Here is a 20,818-nt window from a genome sequence, read left to right as displayed (position 1 = left end):
GTCCTTCCCTGATCATCCTCTGACTGTTTCAGAGGGCAGGGAAGAGTCAACACATTAATGGATCTCTGGAGTCGCAGTGAGGCCAGACTGGGGAAGGATGGCAGATTCCTCACTCTGAAGACCAACAGTGAACAGGATCAGTTTTTACAACAGTCTGGTAGCTCCATTGTCACCATTTCTGATAGTAATGTTTGACTCTGGATTTATTGGATTTTATTTACTTGGATCCAAATTCCCTAGCTGATGGTCTGGGATTCAAACTCATGTCCCTGGATCATTAGGATACACGCAGTCACTTAACCCCCACACTGCCACGCCCCTGTAACTCTGCAGGACGTCAGGTGTAATTCTCAGTGAACACTGATGCCACTTCAGAGATCCATCAATGTGTTAATGTAATCGGCCCTCTAAAATGGTCAGAGGAGATTGGGGAAGGTCACCTTCTGGTCTGGCCAGGGTCGTGACATCCTGTAGCGTAACTCACCATCATTAACGTTACCTTGCAAATGTCATTCAGGCCAATCCAAGCCCTTGGCTTTTCTTGGTCCACGACAGAGACCACATCAGAAACAAAAGTGTTGAGTTGGTCTGAGTTCACAGAAGCCAGCTGTCCGCAACATTGCTGTTCATTACAGAAATCCTTTGAATAGAAGAAATAATTAATTTGTCCATGAGACTCGATGTTTTTCATCCTCTTACGGGCCTCTCAGTAAACCACCCAACCTGACAGAATAAATACAGCAGAACATAGAGACAGGCCCTCAGATGCACAGTATTCTTTATCTTTTCTTCTCCTGACGTTTTGTGACGGCTGGCAAACAGCTTTAAGGTACATCACTGCCACCTTCTGAACTGGACTGTGGGCCAGGATATCTAAATCCTAAAGGTTTGCATTTGTATCAAATTCCAGAAAAAAGACCTGTATTCTTAAGGAACTGCAATATGTATTTAAATCAATAACATTGTGATCCTTTCTGCAAATATTGTTAATGTTGTATCGTATTTTATTCCCTGATAATTTTAAAATCTGTTGATTATATCTTTGATGCCTCACCAGTACATGCTCAACTATTCTTGCAGATTGCAGTACTCACACCTCCTATTATTGTGTGTCTTCATTAAAAACAATGTAGTTTTTAACCCTGTGTGCCTAAACCTCAATCTCAATATTATCACCTTCTCCCGTTTGTTCTTTCCTGCATTCCTTGACCATCCCACTTCTTTCCGGATATTATAAAGATGACTTGCTGTTCTCTCTTCATCCCATTGATTTCTTCACATTTTTTGTCTTCACTTTTGATAATGTTTTTCATTTGTCCTTTACTGTAATCTGATCGTCCAGTTGCCTCCTTCGCTAATTAATCTGCTTGTTCATTCCCGCTAATACCAACATGTGCTGGAATCCATATAAAGCACATACAGAGTCCCATTATTTTAAGTCTAAATAAGATTTGCATTATCTCACAAATAATGTCTTATCTTGCCTCTGAATATAAATATTTTAGACTCCTGATTGTTGTGCCAGAATCAGACAATATTACAACTCACATCGGTCTCAATTCCTCTACCACTGCAAAGCTAATATTCCAGCTGTCTCTTCACATGTACACTCTGAGAAATCATCATGCATCTTCACCTGCTTTTTAATGTTAAAATCAGCCACTACCAATCTTACCCCAAATCTACTATTACTGTTCGTAAGCATTTGTGTTTATTTGTAAATATCCATTACTAATATTAGTTTCATAAGTTTAACTATATCTTGATTTAAAATCACTTCCCTGTTTTTCTGTCTCTATTTGAATAATTTAAGATCCACCTCTGGTACCTAGGGAAAAGGCACTGTCACACTTACTGCCTTAGTACCCATTCTGCTTTTCCTTCAATAGTCCAAGCAAAGTGCCTGATTTCCTTTCTTTTCTTTTTCTAACATGGATCTAAAAGCTGTTTTGTTGAATGGTTTTCCCATGCCCTTGCAGGTTTACCCAATATGTTAACACAAGCTGTGTTCTTCTCAGTTCCAGAGGTGTCTCTTGCAATTCCACCTGCATCGCCACAACTGGTATTGTCCTTATTGCCTCACTGACTAACCTTAATGCTTGGCTTTGAATTGTATCCAACTTTCTGAGCATACTGTGTGATGCTGCTCCATATACCATACTTCCATAGTCCAGTATTGATCTTATTAATCCTATATATATGTATTGCTTTCAAGGATTTCTTATCAGCTCCCTATTCCTTTCCTGTTGAACACCTTACAACATATAGCACTTTCTTACTTTTGGTTATTATTTCCTTGGTATGTGCTGAGCATGTGAGTCTTTCATTGAACCAAATTTCTAAAAATTTAAAGTTATGTACACTTACCATAAAGTTTTCATTTTAAGTGTTGTTCTATCCTCTTCCTAGTGAAAAACATTATTTTGGATTTCTCTGCTGAAAACCTGGGTGGTAGGCAGCCAACAATCCGGGGATCATGGGTTCGCGCCTCTGGTGGACTGTGTTCTCTCCAGGCCACAAGCCTGGGCGGGAAGATTTGAAGAACCGGCTGTTGCCCATGCAGCGGGTCACCAACTAATTCCACAGATCCACCATTGTCTGGCTGAAGCAATTCCTCCTCATCTCCATTCTAAATGGATATTCTTCTATTCTGTGTCCTCCAGTCTTAGACTCCCCCAACTTAGGAAACATCCTGCCCAAATCTACTCTGTTGAGGCCTTTCAAAATTCGATTATGTTTCAATGAGATTCCCCTGCCCCCTGTTCTTCTGAATTCCGGTGAGTACAGGTCCAGAGCCATCAAACACTCCTCACTTTCAATCCCAGAATCATTCTCATGAATTTCCTTTGAAACCTTCTCCAATGTAAGCACATCCTTTCTTAGATAAGGGGCTCAAAACTGATAACAATACTCCAAATGAGCCTCACCAGTGCCTTATAAAGCCTAACATTGCATCCTTATTTTTATATTCTAATTCTCTTGAAATGCATGCTAACATTGCACTTGCCTGCCTCACTACCAACTCAACCACCAACTTATGCAGGGAATCCTGCTTAAGGACTCCTAAGTTCCTATGCACCTTAGATTTTTTAATTTTCTCTCCATTTCAAAAATAGTCTAGACTTCTATTTCTTCTACTAAAGTGCATGGCCATAAACTTCCCGACACTGTATTCAATCTACCACTTCTTTTCCCATTCTCCTAATCTGTCTAAGTCCTTCTGCAACCTCTCTGCTTCCTCAGCAATATCTGCTGCTCCCCCTATCTTTGTATGGTCTGCAAACTTGGCCACAAAGCCATCAATTCCTTCATCCAAATCATTGACATGTAATGCAAAAAAATGCAGCCCCATCACAGACCCTTGTGCAACACCTCTAATCACGGTCAGCCAACCGGAAAAGGTCCCTTTCTTCACACCCTTTGTCTCCTGGCAATCAGTCAAAGCTTTATCCATGCTAGTATCTTTCCTGTATTACCATGGTCTCACACCTCGTTAAGCAGACTCATGTGTGGCACCTTGTCAAAGACCTTCTGAAAATTCAAGCACACAACATCCACTGATTCTCCTTTATCTATCCTGCTTGTTATTTCTTCAAAGAATCCCAACAGATTTCCCCCAAGCAGCCAAGTTACCATGGAACTCACACACCTTCATTTTCTAGATGAGCATACCCTGCTGGACCTTCTCAAATGCCTTACTAATACTCAGATAGACATCATCTACTATTCTACCTTCATATTCACCTTTGCCACCTCCTCAAATAGCTCAATCATGTTATTAAAGAAATGACCTGATCTTCCCCTGCATAGTTATTATTGTCCAAACCCATGCTGTGTTAACTACTGAATGTGAAGTTTCCCCTCAGTTCCCCAATATTTCACCCGTTGATCTGACTAATGAAAACCAGAGCCCACGGCTGCAGTGAAACACAGGGACTCATCACAGACAATTCAACTAGAGGCTGTGCTGTGAGTTTATGGGAATGAACCAGCAGAGGCCAATATTCACCAGGCCTCCCAGAGCAATCACTGGTTTCAGGGACTTACCTGAGCTTCCTCCCATGTCTTTTTGTTATTGAAAAACCGGTAACAGGAGGTTAAAGGAGAAAAATGAAACCAGTTTTTATCACAGGGTCCTTCGGTTAGATTACGCTTTTCAAGGTGTCGCTGAGTCCTCTCCAGTTCCAAGGAATTGTGTGTCCCTTCAATCAGAGAATTAGAATTTAAACGAACTGCTTTAACCAAACAGTCACAGATTTTGCTGTGTCACACCAGACCTTGATGGACACACAGAAAGTCAGGGCTCGAGGGGAGGAAGGGGCGCCAGCTGTAGCTGTGGCCTCTCTAGTGTTTAATACAGTCCTAATGTGATCTCCCTCAGTCCACCTCTTGTAAAAGGGGAAAAGGAACAAATGGAGGGACTGAAGGCTTATCGGCCTGATATTGGGAATGGACTAGATGTTGGCAAATTATCTGACGGACATCACAAATCGTTATTTAGAGCAGTGCAGGTTAATCATGGACTGTCACATGGAGATATTAATAGAAAACTGTACAATTTCTCTTCTTTGGCTTCAGTGAGGATCGAGAAAGATTTTCCTCCCAAAGAAGAGGAAGGTATTGGTGCAGGATTACCCTCAACATGGGGTGGCTGTTACACAACTATCACACTGTCTTGACAAAGTGAGGTGCTGGTCTGATGGCAAGGAGGTGCAAGTCGATCGTGGATTATCCTCTGCTGAAGAGTTATACAGGCAGAAATAGACAGACAGACAGACACACACACACACACACACACACACAGACCAACTATTCACCATGAACACAGACACACCATCTGGCACAGCTTTGTTCTCACCTCTCCTCCTTCCATCTCCTCTCACCTTAATCCACTCCCTCAGTATGTCTTTCTTTGATAAATTTGTGTCACAAATACATGTCAATTGGTATGATTTTCTGGGCTTTCCTCTGGAGATCTGGTTGCAAATTAACCAATGTTGGGAATTAAAAATATCTTCAGATAGGATTTGAAGAGACAGGGAAATTGATAAAGGAGAGGTTGGCCCTGACAGTAAATGATGGGATGGAGACGGGGAGAAAGGATCTTGGTTCAGTAAATGAAGAAGGAATGTCAGTTTGCTGCTTCTTCATTTGCTGAGAAACGGAAATGGGCAGAAGATATTGGGTTTGTCTCTGGGCCCCCAGTGGTGGGAGCGTAGAGTGTGAAATACTCAGAACATTAGGGGCATATTTCAGAAGGGTAATAGTGCAGTCATGAGGAACTGTGACCTTCGTGTAGATTGGGAAAACGACATTAGCAGCATTCACAAAGTATATACAGAATGGCTTTCTGGATCCCAATGTTAAAGATCCAACAGCAGTTCAGCAATGAGCAATGAGGATAGGAGATCTGGAATAATTAAAAATGCTCTTTAAAAGCAAAACAATGAAAACAAGTTTCACCAGATAACAACCAAGCTGTTGCTAACAAAAATGGAAACTGAACTTCCATGCCATCCTGCGGGAAATAGACTAAATCTTCCCCCAGAAAATAAAAAAATATAAAGATGAACAGAAGCTGTTGTGAGTCCCTTGCAGTCTGGCCGTGCTCCCTCAGTCCTTCATCCCCACCCTCACAGGTGACAAATAGACTGCACTTAGTGCATTGGACCCAGTGCCTGCAGAAATGTCTTCTCTGTATCCACTCAGTTCCTCACAGGTAGTCCCTTATCCCTTTACCTGCAACTTTATTTTCCTGTGATACATCACTGTGGAGAAATCTCTGTCTCCTGATCTGCAGGAGAGTTTCTGACTCAGCTTCCATATCAATAGCTTTGAGATGAGTATCCCAGACAAGAGACAATTGCTACCACTTCCTACCCAGCTCCAATGCCCACAAATTCCCATGTCCCACAGTCCCAACACAGTGCCTGTACATTCATTCCTCACAGCAATATATTCATAAAGCTCCTGGAATCAATGGACCTTACCTGCCACATCACTGACAAGCAGTGCGGTCACCACCAAAACCAACACCAGCATCATGTTTCTTCCGTCAAACCTGAAACACAAGAAAATAATTCGTCATTAGCGTCAAGTTTCCCAGTGAAGATAGGGATATCCTGTCGCCATTCCCACCTCTCTCTCAGCTCTCTGCATTAATAAAGTTTCTAACGGTGTCACATCCCCACGTAGGTGTAGTTTTAGATCTTAAACGCTTCAGAAAATGTTGAAATTAAACACAATTGGCTAGACTAACCAACGTAAATATTACCACTGGCGAATCACTATAGACTGATGAGAACAAAACAGGAAACCACAGAAATGACTTATGAGCTCCAAGTGTGACTGTAGAATGTTACTGTGTAACAGAACACTGAGAAATGGCAGCTGCAGAAAGCACTTATCATCCCATGACGTTCTTGTGATATTAAAGCTCAATGAATATTATCAATATGGACTATTAGGATGTAATATTTAGGCAAATGCATCAACAATAAATTGCACTGGATAAAAAGATTTTGCTTCCTGAATACCTTTAGGTGTACCTTATGGATTTCGGACTGCTGATCATGAAAATCACCATGCCAATTCCCCATTACACACCATTTTTTGAAATCACCTATACTGTATTTGTTATTTCAGTTCATAATTCACTGAATTAAAATGTTGTTCACAATGTAATTTGAAATGTTGCCCATAATGGAAGCATGCTTAGGCAGGGTAGGACAGGTTTAAGTAAGGTGATAAAAGTATTATGCACATACGCATTTACGGGTATATCGGTTTGCAATCATAATGATCTACACGCATAGCATCTTATATTTACTGATTATAATAAAGTAATTGCACTTTCAGGAATATTTGAGATAGCAAAATGCCTCGCCAATGTTGTAACAGCCATATTTTCTGTTATATTTGTAGTGAGTATACACTTAAACATCACAGATGGAGCATCTTTATTAAGAAAGCCCATGAGCTCTACGTTGAGTGTAAAATTGGCGACCAAGACAAAGGGCTTAGATTAGAATAGATTAGATTCAACTTTATTGTCATTGTGCCGAGTGCAGATACAAAGCCAATGAAATGCAGTTAGCATCTAACCAGAAATGCAAAGAATAGTGCTATTTACAAAATAACTGAATAAAAAGTAAGTGCTACAGCACACAAACATAAAAGTACTGAGACAGTACAATATTGCTTAGCACAGTGATATGAGGTTCAGCAGGGTCACAACCTCAGGGAAGAAGCTCTTCCTGTGCTGCTGGTGCGGGAACGGAGGCTCCTTGTGTAACACACATTGTCGATCTTAGAACTTGGCTCAGAGGTACTCGGAAACCAATGCCATTTGCTGTCCGGATGATGTAGACAGAGGAAGATCATGTGACAGACTGCAACTTCTGTCTGACCAGTGTGCCTAGTTTCTCTGCTAAAAACAAGAAATCCATTGAATACCGCAATCTCCCTTCAGCCATGAGACCTGTGCCACATGACAATAGTCTTCAAGTACCGAAGCCATCATAGTCATGGAATCTATAGGAGGCAGATGAAGATGCCGTGATGCATGAACCAGGAATGGAAAATGACACTGATATGGAGTTTGACCCTTTCTGTCAATCTCAATCTGAGTTAAGTGACCTGGTCAGAGACTTGGGTTTGTCAAAGCCAAAAGCAGAATCACTGGGTTCAAGACTGCAAAGGTGGAGTCCGTTGTCACCAGGCACAAAAATTGCTGTGAAGAATTTTGATATTTGAGATAGGTGTTGACCAGAAAAACTGATGCCAAGATTGAGGAAGGCATTCTTGTTGGTCAACAGAAATAGACCATTTGCCCCATCTTTTCTCTACCATCTCTTTATTTTAGCAATCCATTTAGTTCAATTTCCCTGTGCTGCTGGGAATTGTTCCTTCATACATTTAGCCAAGTCCTTTGTTAGTTACTATTGACTCTGCTTCCACCAGCCTTTCAGTCAGTGAATTCAGATCATGACAACTTCCCGAGCAAAATGGATTCCTCCTGCCATGTCTGACCCATTTACCATCTAAGATCTTTATCCTCTGCTTAGTGCTCTTGCTGCCTGGTAAAGAGCTCAGTAACTGGAAAACACAGATCAATATGCAGCAGATTTTGTCATCTCATCCCCTCAGCTGGGACACACTCAGTGAGGGACACCAACTTAGCATGTCACCTCTGATTCTTTAGCCAATCATTTCCACATATTGAGAAGTATGTGAAGGTTGCAGATATCGACAATCATGATCACCTGTTGTCTCTGTGACTGCTTCCACTGGAAAGTGTTTCTCATTATTTCCTCCATCTAATCCACTTAGCGGATGGGACACAATAGCTATTGTTTGCCTGTGCTGGAAAGAGGGAATCTTCAGTGTGGGGAGTAGGTGGCACAGAAGAGTACAGAGAGTATCCACAACGTTCCTGATCTCGAAACTTACAGATGATGGAAAGGCACTGGCATGTCAAAGGTTAATCACTCACTGAGGTACTAAGCCCCTGAGTGGTTCTTACTGCCTCAGAGTCTGCTGATTTTTGGGTCCATAGTGACTGCCAATCTGTAAATGGTGAGGGAACTGGTGACATTAATGTCATTGGCTGTTAAGGGACAACCCTCACTTTTAGAGACAGCCATTGCCTGGGGAAAATGTTACTTGCCAATTATTGTCCAATGTCTGAGTGTTTTTGCTGGTTGGACCGCTTCATTTTCTGAAGAGTTGTGAACTGAACATTGTGGAGACACCAGGGAAAGTCCCCACTTCCAACCTTCTGATGGACAGGAGATCATTGATGAAGCAGCTGATGATGCTTGTGTGTGGGACACCGCCCTTAGGAACTCCTGTGGTGATGTCCTAGGCTGGAATGTTGGACCACAGACCTCTGATTTTGTGTGGGAATGAATTCAACCATTGAAGTATTCACTCCTTGATGACCCTTGTCACCAGCTCTCCTTGATGCGACACTCTGTCAAATGCTACCTCGTTTTCAAGGAGCATCACTCTGACCTCACCTCTGGAATCCAGCTCTTTGTCCTGTGTTTGGATCTAGGTCGTGAAGTCGTTTAAAGCTGAGTGATCTTGGTGAAACTGACACCGAACATGGGTGAGCAGATTAGTGGAAGGGAAGTGACACTTGACCTCACTGTAGACAACTCCTTCTGTCACTTTGCTGATGGTTGATTTGCTGGTAATTAGCCAGACTGGATTTGTCTTTCATTATTGTGGGATGCAATGTCACTTTATTCATTCACACAATAATGCAAGCTAAGTTAGCATTATTTCCAATTTTTGAATTACCTAGAGAAGATAATGATGAGCTGCCATTTGAGTTACCAAGGCAAATCTCAGATTCTTGAGGGAAGGAGATTTGCATAATGTGTTACTGTGTAACTCACTCCCTCCAGAGGGCAGGCCCATTGTTCTCTCTCCGTAAACTTCCAAAATATATTCAATTTGGTGTTGTCATGTGAAATTGTTTACAAAGGAGGAACTTACTGACCAGAACTTGTTACTGGGAGCTAGTGTTGATGTAATAGTTTGAGTAATCACTGTGTCTTTATTGGTAATGTCAGAGACACCTAATGAAGGAAAAACACTTTGGATAGGTACTGGGGTCACACAAAGGTCACAGTAGTAACAACCTGCAGATTCCCATCCACAGAGGCTTCACTCAGTTGTTTATTACTGTACATTTAGTATTACTGTAAATGTTCACATACTGAACAGTGATTATCCATCAACTTCTGCTGGTGATATCATGAAAATCTCTATTGGATAGTCGAGCTTGGGTACACGTTGGTTCTGCATGATGAAGCCATGATTTTCTTAGCAGTCTGTCCCATGTCCTCCTTGGTGAATTCAACTTTTTTGTGACAATAATTTTAATGGGACGTCCTTTATTCTGAGGCTGTGCTCTCAGATCCTAGACTCTCCTACTAATGGGAACATCTTCTCCAAGTTCAATTTATCCAGGTCTTTTTCAAATTTCATTGAGATCTCCACTCATCCTCCTGAACTCCATTGAGTGCATGCACAGAGAAATCAAACATTCCTCTTCTGTTAAGTCTTTCATCCCTGGGATTATTCCTGTGATCTTCCCCTTGACCCACTGCACTGTCTACACACAAACTTCCTTCGTTGGATTATGATTCATTATATTGCTCTCCTTACTCCACTGAAACATTGTTAAGTTTGCTACTGTGTGGTTCGAGAACTTAGTTTTCAGGTGGAACAATGGAAATGTTTTAGACAAGTTGAAATCAGAGGAGATATCTGGAGATAATTGTGAAGGAAAGAGATGTGACTAGGTTAGGAGAGTTGGGAGGAAGATGGATTGTGTCTCGGTGGGTACTGGGTGGGAGAGTGGGTATGCCTTGGTTAGCTTTGCACAGAGTTGGTACAGACTTCACAGGCTGAATAGCATCCTTTACAGCTGTAACCAATTTCTGAGTCTGTGACCAACATGGGTAGAACAGAGGAACCAGAAAGTCACAACCAGCTAGAGTGACGGAACTTCAGGATCCCAAACATTCAGTGGTTTTGGGTCTTGATCAGAATTGAATTTGGATTTGGCCGGACATTGAGCAAAGTGGTTTCTGTCCCAGTGTATCGACCTCATTCCAGTACAGTCTTTCAGGTCCATTGAGATACCTCAGTACAGTGGAGATGAAGGTGAATGAAAATATTTTGAAGTGATTATTTTACAAAATGTATTTGTCCAGCAATCCTTACACAGTGTTTCATTGTAGAACTTTTATGAAAAGCTCACAAAGGGCTGATTGGTCAAAAGCTGAGCCACTTTAATAAAACAATTGCTGATCTCATGTTGTTGAAGGATGGGAGATTTACATAATATTTATCTACGAAACTCATTTCCTCCTAAGAGCAGATATGTTGCTTTTTATCTGTAACACACAAAATTTGTTAATTTCCATCTTCTCATGTGATATTGTTGATAAAATTGGAATTTGCTAATAATCTTATCACTGGAAAGTTGTATTAGTCTGAAGTTTTGAGATACCACTGTGTCTTTCTTGATTACCTCTAAGGACAACTGATGAAAGTATAAGTATTTCATGAAGATATGGAATCACTTAGAGGCCAAGGAGTCGACGATTGACAGTTTCCCTTCCAAAGGGGCTTCACTCAGGAGCTGGGTGTTTACTGCAGACTAATCATTCCATTTACTGAGATGTCTTCAATAATAATGGGACTCTGTACATTCTGATCATCCCCAGTCCTCTGAGACACAAAATTTAGGAGATACTCAACCCTCTACACAAGGGAAGTTCTCGTCTCTGAATCCCAAAATGTTAATTGTTCCTGAGTTCTAGATTCTCCATAGTGAGGAAATAGCCTTTCATTATCTACCCCTCAGTTCCTCTCAGAGTCTGACGCTCTCAATGAGATCATTTCCAGTTTTTTGTTCTAAATTCTCGTGAGTTTATTCAATATCCCTCATTACCTCTTCAATGAACACTTCACTCATTCCAAACATCCATTTGATGGCTCAAAGCTGCACTGACTCCAACACAGGTATTTCCTGCCTTAGGTATGGAGACTAAAACAACACCTGATCACCAGGTGAGGCCATATATTCCAGAACCACTCCAGAATCTAGTGATTCTTAGAAGATCATTTTTATTGCCTCCACAATCTCTTGTCACCTCTTTCAGTACCCGAGGTAAACACCATCTGGTCCAGGTGACTAATCTGATCTTTCAGTTTCCCAAGAACCTTCTCTCTAGTTATGGTAACTTCACACACTTCATGACCCCTGACACCTGGAACTTCTAACCATATTGCTAGTGTCTTCCACAGTGAAGACTGATGCAAAATTCTTATGCAGTTCATCTGCCATTTTGTTGTCCCCCATTACAACCTCTCCAGCACTGTTTCCCAATGGTCTGATATCCACTCTCGCCTCTCTTTTACACCTTATGTATCTGAAAAAACCTTTGGTATCCTCTTTAATATTATTGGTTAGCTTACTTTCGTGTTCCATCTTGATCTTCTCAATGACTTTTTACATGCCTTCTGTTGGTATTTAAAAGCCTCCCAATCCTCTAAATTCCCATTAACTTTTGCTCTATTATATGCCCCCTCTTCGGCTTTTTTTGTTGACTCTGACTTCTCTTGTTAGCCATGGTTGTGTCATTTTAGAATACTTCTTCCTCTTTGGGATATAGATATCCTCTGCCTTCCGATCTGCTTCCAGAAATTGCAGCCATTGCTGATCTGCTGTCATACTTGTCAGTGTTCTTTTCCAATCAATTCTGGCCAACAGCTCTCTTGCGCCTTTGTAATTCCCTTTACTCATCTGTAGTACTGTTACATCTGACTTTAGCTTCTTCTCAAATTTGAGGGTGAATTCGATTATATTAAGATCACTTAGCCCTCAGGGTTCTTTTACCTAAAGCTCTCTAATCAATTCTGGTTCACTGCACAACACCCAAACCAGAATAGCTGATCCCCTAGTGGGCTCAACCATGAGTTGCTCTAAAAAGCCATCTCATGGGCATTCTAGAAATTCCTCCCCCTTGGAATCCTGCACCAACTTGACTTTCCCAATATACCAGCATATTGAAACCTCCCATGACTATTGTAACATTGGCCTTTTGGCACGCATTTTCTATCTCCCATTTTAATTTGTAGGCCACATCCTTATACTGTTTGGGGATCTGTATATGACTCCCATCATGGCCTTTTCACCCTTGCCAGTTCCTTCACTCTATCCACAACAATTCAACACATTTGTCACCCCTTTCTAATGATTTGATTTCATTTTTACCAACAGCAATACCGCCCCCTCTGCTTTCCTGCCAGTCCTTTGATACAATGTGCATCCTTGGACATGATGATCCCATCTGTAATCTTCTTTCAGCCATGATTCAGCAATGCCTACAACATCATACATGCCAATCTGTAACTCTGCTACAAGTTCATTTACCTGACGATGTGACCTGAAATGTGCTGATTTTCAGCAGCTGCACAGTGACATTTCTGGACAGAGGTTGTGTTTGAGCCCTCAGGACTTCAGCTGAAACTGCCCATCCTCAGAACTGCACAGCAGGTGAACACTGAGGCACCATGAGCCCACAGATCCTGTCTGTTATTTGTGGGTCCAGCTAGGTGGTAGATGAAGTTTAATCCACTGAGTCTGCCAGTCTTCAAAAACCAACAGTTCAGTTGTTCTTATTCTACACAATTAACTACCAGTCTCTCTATCTGGAACAGCCACTCTAGTAATACCTTCACCAATTTGCCCCCTTGATCACTCTGCACACGTCCCCAACCTGGTGATTTTAATGACCATTTTCTCCATCAGTTTCATGCACCAAATCCCATTTATTGTCAGAGAATTTAGGAAGGTAATGGCAAGTAAAATGAAGCTGTGGAGAAATTGAACAGTTCAATATTATTTAACAGGAAACTGATTAATCACATTTGCTATTCACTGAAGTTAGCTTAAAATTCTTGTATCTAAGATTGTTTAACCTGAGATTCAATAAAACATTGACATGTAGTAATGTTGTTGCTAGAAATATTCTCCCTGTAATGATGGACACATTTGTTATCAATGAGAAGACAATGGTTGTTACTGAACCAGTCACCTTGAGTCCTGGACTAATGGTCCAGAGAAGAAAGTTTGAACCCATCACGAGAGCTGAGAGGTAAATAGCCTGGAATGAAGAGCTGCCATCAGCAATGACGAACGTCAAACACCCCAACTTGTTCCAAGATGTCTTTCAGTAAAAAATATGTAAAGAATTCCTTTAGAACATCAACCATGAACGCCACTTATATGAGTATATTTCCTTTTTGACCTCTCCTTACAATTCTTTCCCTTTTTAATGTTAGAAACGTAGAAAACCTACAGCACTTACTTTAGAAATTACCTAGGGTTACCCATAGCCCTCCATTTTTCTAAGCTCCATGTACCTATCCAGGAGTCTCTTAAAAGACTCTATCGTATCCACCTCCACCACCGTCGCCGGCAGTCCACGCACTCACCACTCTCTGCATAAAAAACTTTCCCCTGACATCACCTCTGTGACCTGATAGAGGTGTATAAGATGATGGGAGGCATTGATTGTGTGGATAGTCAGAGGCTTTTTCCCAGGGCTGAAATGGCTAACATGAAAGGGCACAGTTTTAAGGTGCTTGGTGTCTGGAATGGATTACCAGGCAGTTTGGTGGAGTTTAAGAGGCTTTTTGCTGGACTCATGAGTATGGAGTGAATGGATGTAGATGGATGATATACAGTAGGAGGACATTTCGTAAAAATTGGCTTCGATTGGTGCAAAATCATAGACTAAATGGTCTGTTGTGTGCTGTAGCGTTCTATATAGTCCTTTTTCCATCAATGTCATCGGTACCAATATGGATCACAACCTATGACTGTTCACCTGGACCATCCAGAACAGTGTGCGGTCACTGTGATGTTCTTAATATCGACAGCACAACATCTTGAACCACAATGCACCCTTATACACTCACATGTCTGCTCCATAACTGGGGAATCCCCAACAACTGAAGCACCCTTGACCTTTCTTCTCCTCTGTATAGTGGAACCACCCAGGGCTCTATAGTCTTGACTCTAGATACAATCCTGGGGAACCTCTTCCCCCATCAGTACCTGGAAATGTAGTTGGGTTAGAGAGCAAGATATTCTCGAGGGTCTCCTGGACTGATGTATGATCAGTCTGGGATTCAGTTAGAATATACTGAGAGAAGAGCCCATCATGTTATTTTACCAACTGCACATCAATGAACTGTCAGTCATCTCTTGTACATCTCTCACGCTGATTAACGCACAGAAAATGAATAAACATCCACCTATTATTCTGAGATTACTCACAATTTTACCTGCTCTAAAGGAATCTTAATTCCCTGTACACTTGGGAAAAAAGTCCACAGATCGACTGGCTGAGCAGTTCTCATCATCTCCCGGTCAGAATCCATCACTCCACCAGCACTGATCTGGGTGTTATCATAGTCATGAAACATGACATTTTCATAAACTGCTTGGACGCTGTGAAAGGCACCAAGTTCTTGTGTTTACCTGCGGCAGGCTTGACAGTGGACTAAACAGGAACAATTAGGACTCCACTGTATTCTTGCCATAATGCACATCTGCAACTGAGAAACAAATATTCCTTCTTAGAATTTAACTCGTGAAAATACCTGATAATCTCCTGAAGAAAAGATGCCCAGTCAAGTACCAGAGTGAAACAAGGCTGTATTTTGGCACCAAAACTCTTTGCTGTCTTTTTTAGCATGATGTTACAGGAAGTGAGAGAGCATCTCAGAGAGCATCTCCTACCGTCTGGTCCTGTATAATTCCACCTTCTCCTCTTGTTGGTTTTTTCTTTCTTTCCCACACTCTCTCTCTTCTATCTGTCTCTCTCAGTTCTCCCAACTTTTCCTTTTCCATAATTTACAAATTTTTCTCTTTGTTCTTCCCCACTAATTTCTATTTCCCAGATTTATCCTCTTACTTTCAAACATAAATATATGTTTCATTTCCGACTTGCTCCGCCTCCTTCCCTGCAGTGACCCATTGCTTATCACCCTTGCCTACTGCTCGACCGACTGAGCAACTCTTTGAAAGGGACCCTCCTGCACCCCCTTTCTGTTGTCTTCAAGGATTGCTGTCTCCATGACTTTCTGGTCCACTTATCCCATCCCATTCACCCCTCCCAGCCCAATGGAACTTTATCCTGAAACCACAAGTAGTGTAGAAACTTCCCTCTTCATCTCCCCCTTCACCACATTCCAGAGACAAAATCATTCCCCTGCACCCCTTCCAACTTGGTCTGCTGCGTTCAGTACTTATGCTGTGGCTTCCTGTAAACTGGAGAAATCAAACATAGACTAGGCGATTGCTTTGTGGATCAACACACAAAATTGCTGGAGGAACTTAGCTGGTCAGGCAGCATCTATGTGTTCTCTGTCCACAATGGCTACCTTGAACTTCTGGTTGCATATTATTTCAACTGCCTTACCCAATCCCACAGTGACCTGTTTCTCCTCAGTCTTCTCTGCTGTTACAGTGAAGACAGACACAAGTGTCAGGAAGCAATTTATTATTTTATTTGGTCACTTGCAACCCAATCGTATGAATATTGAAAGCCACAATGATCTTATCCTGCATACAAAACCTATCCATTTTCGTTTCTCCTCTATTTGTTCATCCTTCCCATTCCCCATCCCATTGCTTCTGATAGCTGGTTCCATCTGTCTATCATCCTTCCACCTCACCTGGTTCCACCAATCACCTCCCAGCCTTTGTCTCACCCCTCCCTCACACTGTTATAGACTGGCAATCTTTCTCACCTTCTCAGAGCCAGTGCAGGGTCACAAGCAAAATGTTGACACACACACAATCTTTGCTTCCAAAGAAGCTGCTCACCCCGTTGAGTTCTTCCAGTGTTCTGTATTTTGTTCTATCCCTTCTACTAATTGATCAGACTTTGGTGATGAATATTACCCGATTATCTATGTGGCTCTTAAGATGTTTTGCCTTTCCCTTTGTTCTCTCCATTTCTTTATTGTGTCTTGACCTAAATTGTTTCATATGACCAGACGATATAGGAACAGGCATAGGCAAGTTAGCCTATCAAGTCTGCTCCGCCATTCAACTGTGGCCAGCATTTTCCTCAGACCAATTCTCCTGTCTTCTCCTTGTAACGCCTAACCCTCTTACCAGAACAAGAACCTATCAGTCTCTTCTTTAAATACATCCAATGACTTGGGCTTCACCACCCTCTGTCATGGTCTGGTCCGTGAAGTCCGTATTCCGGTTCACGGTCCAGTCCATCGCCTCTTGCTCCAGGTTTTCCTGTCTACCCTGTTTCTGTTCTTGTTGAGCTCTAATTGAGGCAGCTGATGCTCATTGGGGCTGGCTGCTTAAATACCTTCAGAGACCAGGGTGTGGGTGCTGGATTGTTCTTGTTCTTACTCCTTGTATCCCTTCCTCTGCCTTCTGTTTCCTCGTCTGAAGCCCTACCTTGTCTTGCCGGTAACTCTCACCTCGCCTGAAGTTCTCGTCTCGCCTTGCTTTGCCAGCAGCCTTGCCTTGTCTTGCCGGTAACTCTCGCCTCACCTGAAGTTCTCGTCTCGCCTTGTATTGCCTGAAGCCTTGCCTTGTCTTGCTGGTAACTCTGGCCTCGTCTTGCCTGCAGTCTTGTCCTAGAGCCACCCTGTACCTAGCTCCCTTCCTGTTCCTTGCCTCCGCCAGGTAAGCCAGGCCGTCTTGCCATTACCTGCCGTTGGTTCTGTCCCTTCCTGTCCCTTGCCTCCGTCGGGTAAACCAGGCCGTCTTGCCGTTACCTATGGTTGGTTCTGTCCCTTCCTGTCCCTTGCCTTCGTTGGGTAAGCCAGGCCGTCTTGCCATTACCTGCGGTTGGTTCTGTCCCTTCCTGTCCCTTGTCTCCGTCGGGTAAGCCAGGCCGTCTTGCCGTTACCTGCGGTTGGTTCTGTCCCTTCCTGTCCTATGCCTCCGTTGGGTGGTGATCCACGCCCTGCCCAGGTGAACTGCGCCCTGCCCAGGAGGAGCCTGCCTAGCTTCAAGCCTGAAGACTCCAGCCTCCTGCCTAGCCTCAAGCCTGAAGACTTCAGCCTCCTGCCTAGCCTCAAGCCTGAAGACTCCAGCCTCCTGCCTAGCCTCAAGCCTGAAGACTCTAGCCTCCTGCCTAGCCTCAAGCCTGAAGATCCAGCCTCCTGCCTAGCCTCAAGCCTGAAGACTCCAGCCTCCTGCCTCCTGCCAAGCCTCGCCTCAAGTCTCTAGCCTGTAGCCCCTAGCCTCAAGCCTGAAGACTCCAGCCTCCTGCCTCTAGCCTCAAGCCTGAAGACTCCAGCCTCCTGCCAAGCCTCATCTCTAGCCTCAAGCCTGAAGACTCCTGCCTCCTGCCAAGCCTCTAGCCTGAAGACTCCAGCCTCCTGCCTCCTGTCAAGCCTTGCCTCTAGCCCAAGCCTGAAGATTCCTGCCTCCTGCCTCCTGCCAAGCCTTGCCTCTAGCCTCAAGCCTGAAGACGCCAGCCTCGTCCTGCCTGCCAGCCAGCCAAGCCTCGTCCTTGCCTAGTTCTGGGGTCCAAGCCAGAGGCAAGACCCAGGTACCGGGTCCTTGTCCAGTCTCTGGCTCGGAGCCCAAGCCTGGGCTCCTAGCTCTCTTGTCCAGTCCTGTTCTGGGTTCCCGGTTTTCATGTCCATGTCCTTGACCTCACCCTGTATCCTAGTCCTGTCCCTAGTACTTCAGTGTCTGTGTCTTACACTTGGGTCCATTCCCAGCCACCTCCTTATGACACCCTCTGGCTGAAAAGATTCCTTCTCAGTTCAGTTCTAAGGGGATGTCCCTTTATTCTCAGCTGTGCCCCAAGATCCAAGAATCTCTTATTAATCGAAACATCCTCTCCATATGTATTCCACAAAAACCTTTCATTATTTAGGAAGTCTCAATAAGATCCTATTCATCCTTCTGGATTCCATTTAGTGCAAGTCCAGAGTCATCAAGTGTTCTCAAACATTAAGCCTTTCAGTCCCAGTATCATTCTTGTGAACTTCTTCTTGACCGTCTCCAAGCCAGCCCATTTTTCTTTAGATACAAGTCCCAATATTGTTGACAACCTTCCAAATGTGGTCTGACCAATGTCTTATAAAGCCTTAGCTATTCATCCTTGCTTTTCCGTTCTAGTCTTCACAAAATGAATGGTAACATTTTAACTATCTTACTACCAACTCAACTAGCACTTTAACCTGAAGAGAATACTTGAAACCACACGTTAGTTCCTTTTCACTCCTGACTTCCAAATTCTGCCCCTTTAGAAGATAGAATACACCATTATTCTTCCTACCAAAGTGCATAACCCAACACTTCCCTACCTAATATTTTGTCTTCCAATTCTTTACCCGCTCTCCTAATCGGTCCCAGTTCTTCTGCAGATTCCCCGCCTTTGCAACAGTTCCTGTCCCTCCACCTATCTTGGCATCACCTGCGAACTTGCCCAAAATGCCATCAGTACTTTCATTCAGATCATTAATGTAGAAAGTGAACAGTTGCAGACTCAGTGCTAAGTCCCTGTGGAATGCCACTCGTCACCGGCAGCCATCCCAAAAAGGACACTTTTATCCATACTCCCTGCCTTCTGCCCGTCAGCTCATCTTTTGATAGCTTGCCTCGAATACCATGTTCTCTTGTTTAACAGCCTCATGTGTGGTACCTTATCAACTACCTTCTGAAAATTACCTTATCATCGTTCTGAGAAAACTGTTGCTGATTTCAGTGAGCCAACTTGATGTTGGTAAACAAAACTAATGTCCACTGACTCTCCCTGTTTTACTTGTTACTTCCTCAAAGAATTCAAATAAGAACTTCCCTTTAACAAATCTTGTCACTGGCGATTCTTGAATGATCACTGCGAATGCCTGCATAATCCCCTCAATTACCACTTTCAAAATGTTTGGGTGTGGTCCACCTTGTCGAGGTGATGATCCATCTTTCAAGAGCCGTCCCTCATTTGCATGTTCCTGATGGATTTGCTGTGGTTGTTCTGGAGTAGGTGATTCACCGTCCAACTCAACACCACTGACTAAATCAGTGCGCTGGCTTTCACATCCTGTCAGTGTTATACATAATTCCATTTCAGCATAATTTCATGTATTCCATCTTCTTCATCATTTGCACTGTTAATATTGCTCAGTATTGTTCTGGAGTGGTAACATTAGGGACAGCAGGTAGTAAATAAATGGGAATCAGTCTTCAGGAAAAACTTCCACAATTTAACATCAACTGTTATATCAAAGCCACTAAAACCAGTTATTACTCAATGTGTAAACCTGAAAACGCCAGTTGGGCAGTGTAGTGTGTGTGGGGTAACTGGAGCTTTTTGAAAATGCTGTCATGACTTGCCGAACAGATGGCGGTGGAAGCGCGGCATTTCATTGTTTTCTTGAACGCATATAGTGTTCTTTATAGCGGTCGAGGATGTCGTTGTATTTGGTTTGACACGACTCCCAGTCCACGCTCTCCACTGCTTTGCTGACATTGTAGTCATTTGTAACTCGCAGAAGCAGCTCGACTTCATCGTCTGTCCAAACGAAGAAGTCTGGTCTGCTTTATCCAGTGGAGGTTTTCTTTGTTTTCCTTGAAGACATTGTTGAAAACTTACTTTCGCTGTTATTGTAGGTACTCGAGTTTTTGAGCAATGGAAATAGCACAACGCCGCCGCGGAAACGGATATAGTATACTGTTTCCTCTTTGCTTGTTTTCTGTAGATGTGTCCTATGCATGCCCAGTAGGAGGAGATTCACCCAAATACCCGTTTTAATGAAGGTATTTTCAAAAATGCCTGGTGTGGATACCTATCGTTTTTACACGAAACCGGCGTTTTCAAAATTATCCCGTCTAGTATGGACGTAGCCTAAGACTAGCTATTGGTATTTGAATATTCAAAGCAATTCTGCTAGTTGGATGTACCCCCTCCTCCTTGAATTCCACCAAAGTTACCTCTGTTCAAAATCTTAAAGTGTGTGATAATAGCCGTTGAAATTGTCATCAATTATTTGTTGCTCCCTTGGTGTTTAAAGATAACATAAACACAAGTTGTGGACAAAAGGGAAATAGATTGTCCAGTCGTCCTGAAGAAGACCCTCAGCCTGAAATGTCAACTGTTTACTCTTTTCCATAGATGCTGCCTGGCCTGCTGAGTTTCTCCAGCATTTTGTGTGTGTTGCTTTGGATTTGCAGCGTCTGCAGACTCGCTCATGTAATAGATTCAACAAATCTGCTGCATTGACTAAAGACTAGTAA

At 42.9% G+C, this 20,818-nt stretch overlaps 1 protein-coding gene across 3 annotated transcripts in view; it reads right to left on the bottom strand.

Moving 5' to 3' along the window:
• The window catches only part of LOC140186769 (C-type lectin lectoxin-Phi1-like), a 38,553-nt gene extending 18,450 nt beyond the window's left edge, over positions 1-20,103 (bottom strand). The window contains exons 1-5 of one of the 3 annotated variants that reach the window (XM_072241310.1): positions 19,256-20,103; positions 15,074-15,150; positions 5,991-6,061; positions 4,048-4,202; positions 500-640 (exon numbers count right to left, since the gene is read on the bottom strand). In XM_072241310.1, coding sequence (XP_072097411.1) covers positions 500-640; positions 4,048-4,202; positions 5,991-6,061; positions 15,074-15,144 — 438 coding nt within the window. In that variant the 5' untranslated portion in view covers positions 15,145-15,150; positions 19,256-20,103. Of the gene's footprint in view, positions 1-499; positions 641-4,047; positions 4,203-5,990; positions 6,062-6,138; positions 6,223-15,073; positions 15,151-19,255 lie in introns of those variants that run through there. The other 2 variants (XM_072241311.1, XM_072241312.1) reach the window with 2 other exon arrangements.
• Positions 20,104-20,818: the final 715 nt, after the last annotated feature.

The sequence above is a fragment of the Mobula birostris genome, chromosome 23, assembly GCF_030028105.1.
Source record: "Mobula birostris isolate sMobBir1 chromosome 23, sMobBir1.hap1, whole genome shotgun sequence".
Classification (NCBI taxonomy): Eukaryota; Metazoa; Chordata; class Chondrichthyes; order Myliobatiformes; family Myliobatidae; genus Mobula; species Mobula birostris.
This window is presented reverse-complemented; position numbering and strand designations above follow the sequence as displayed.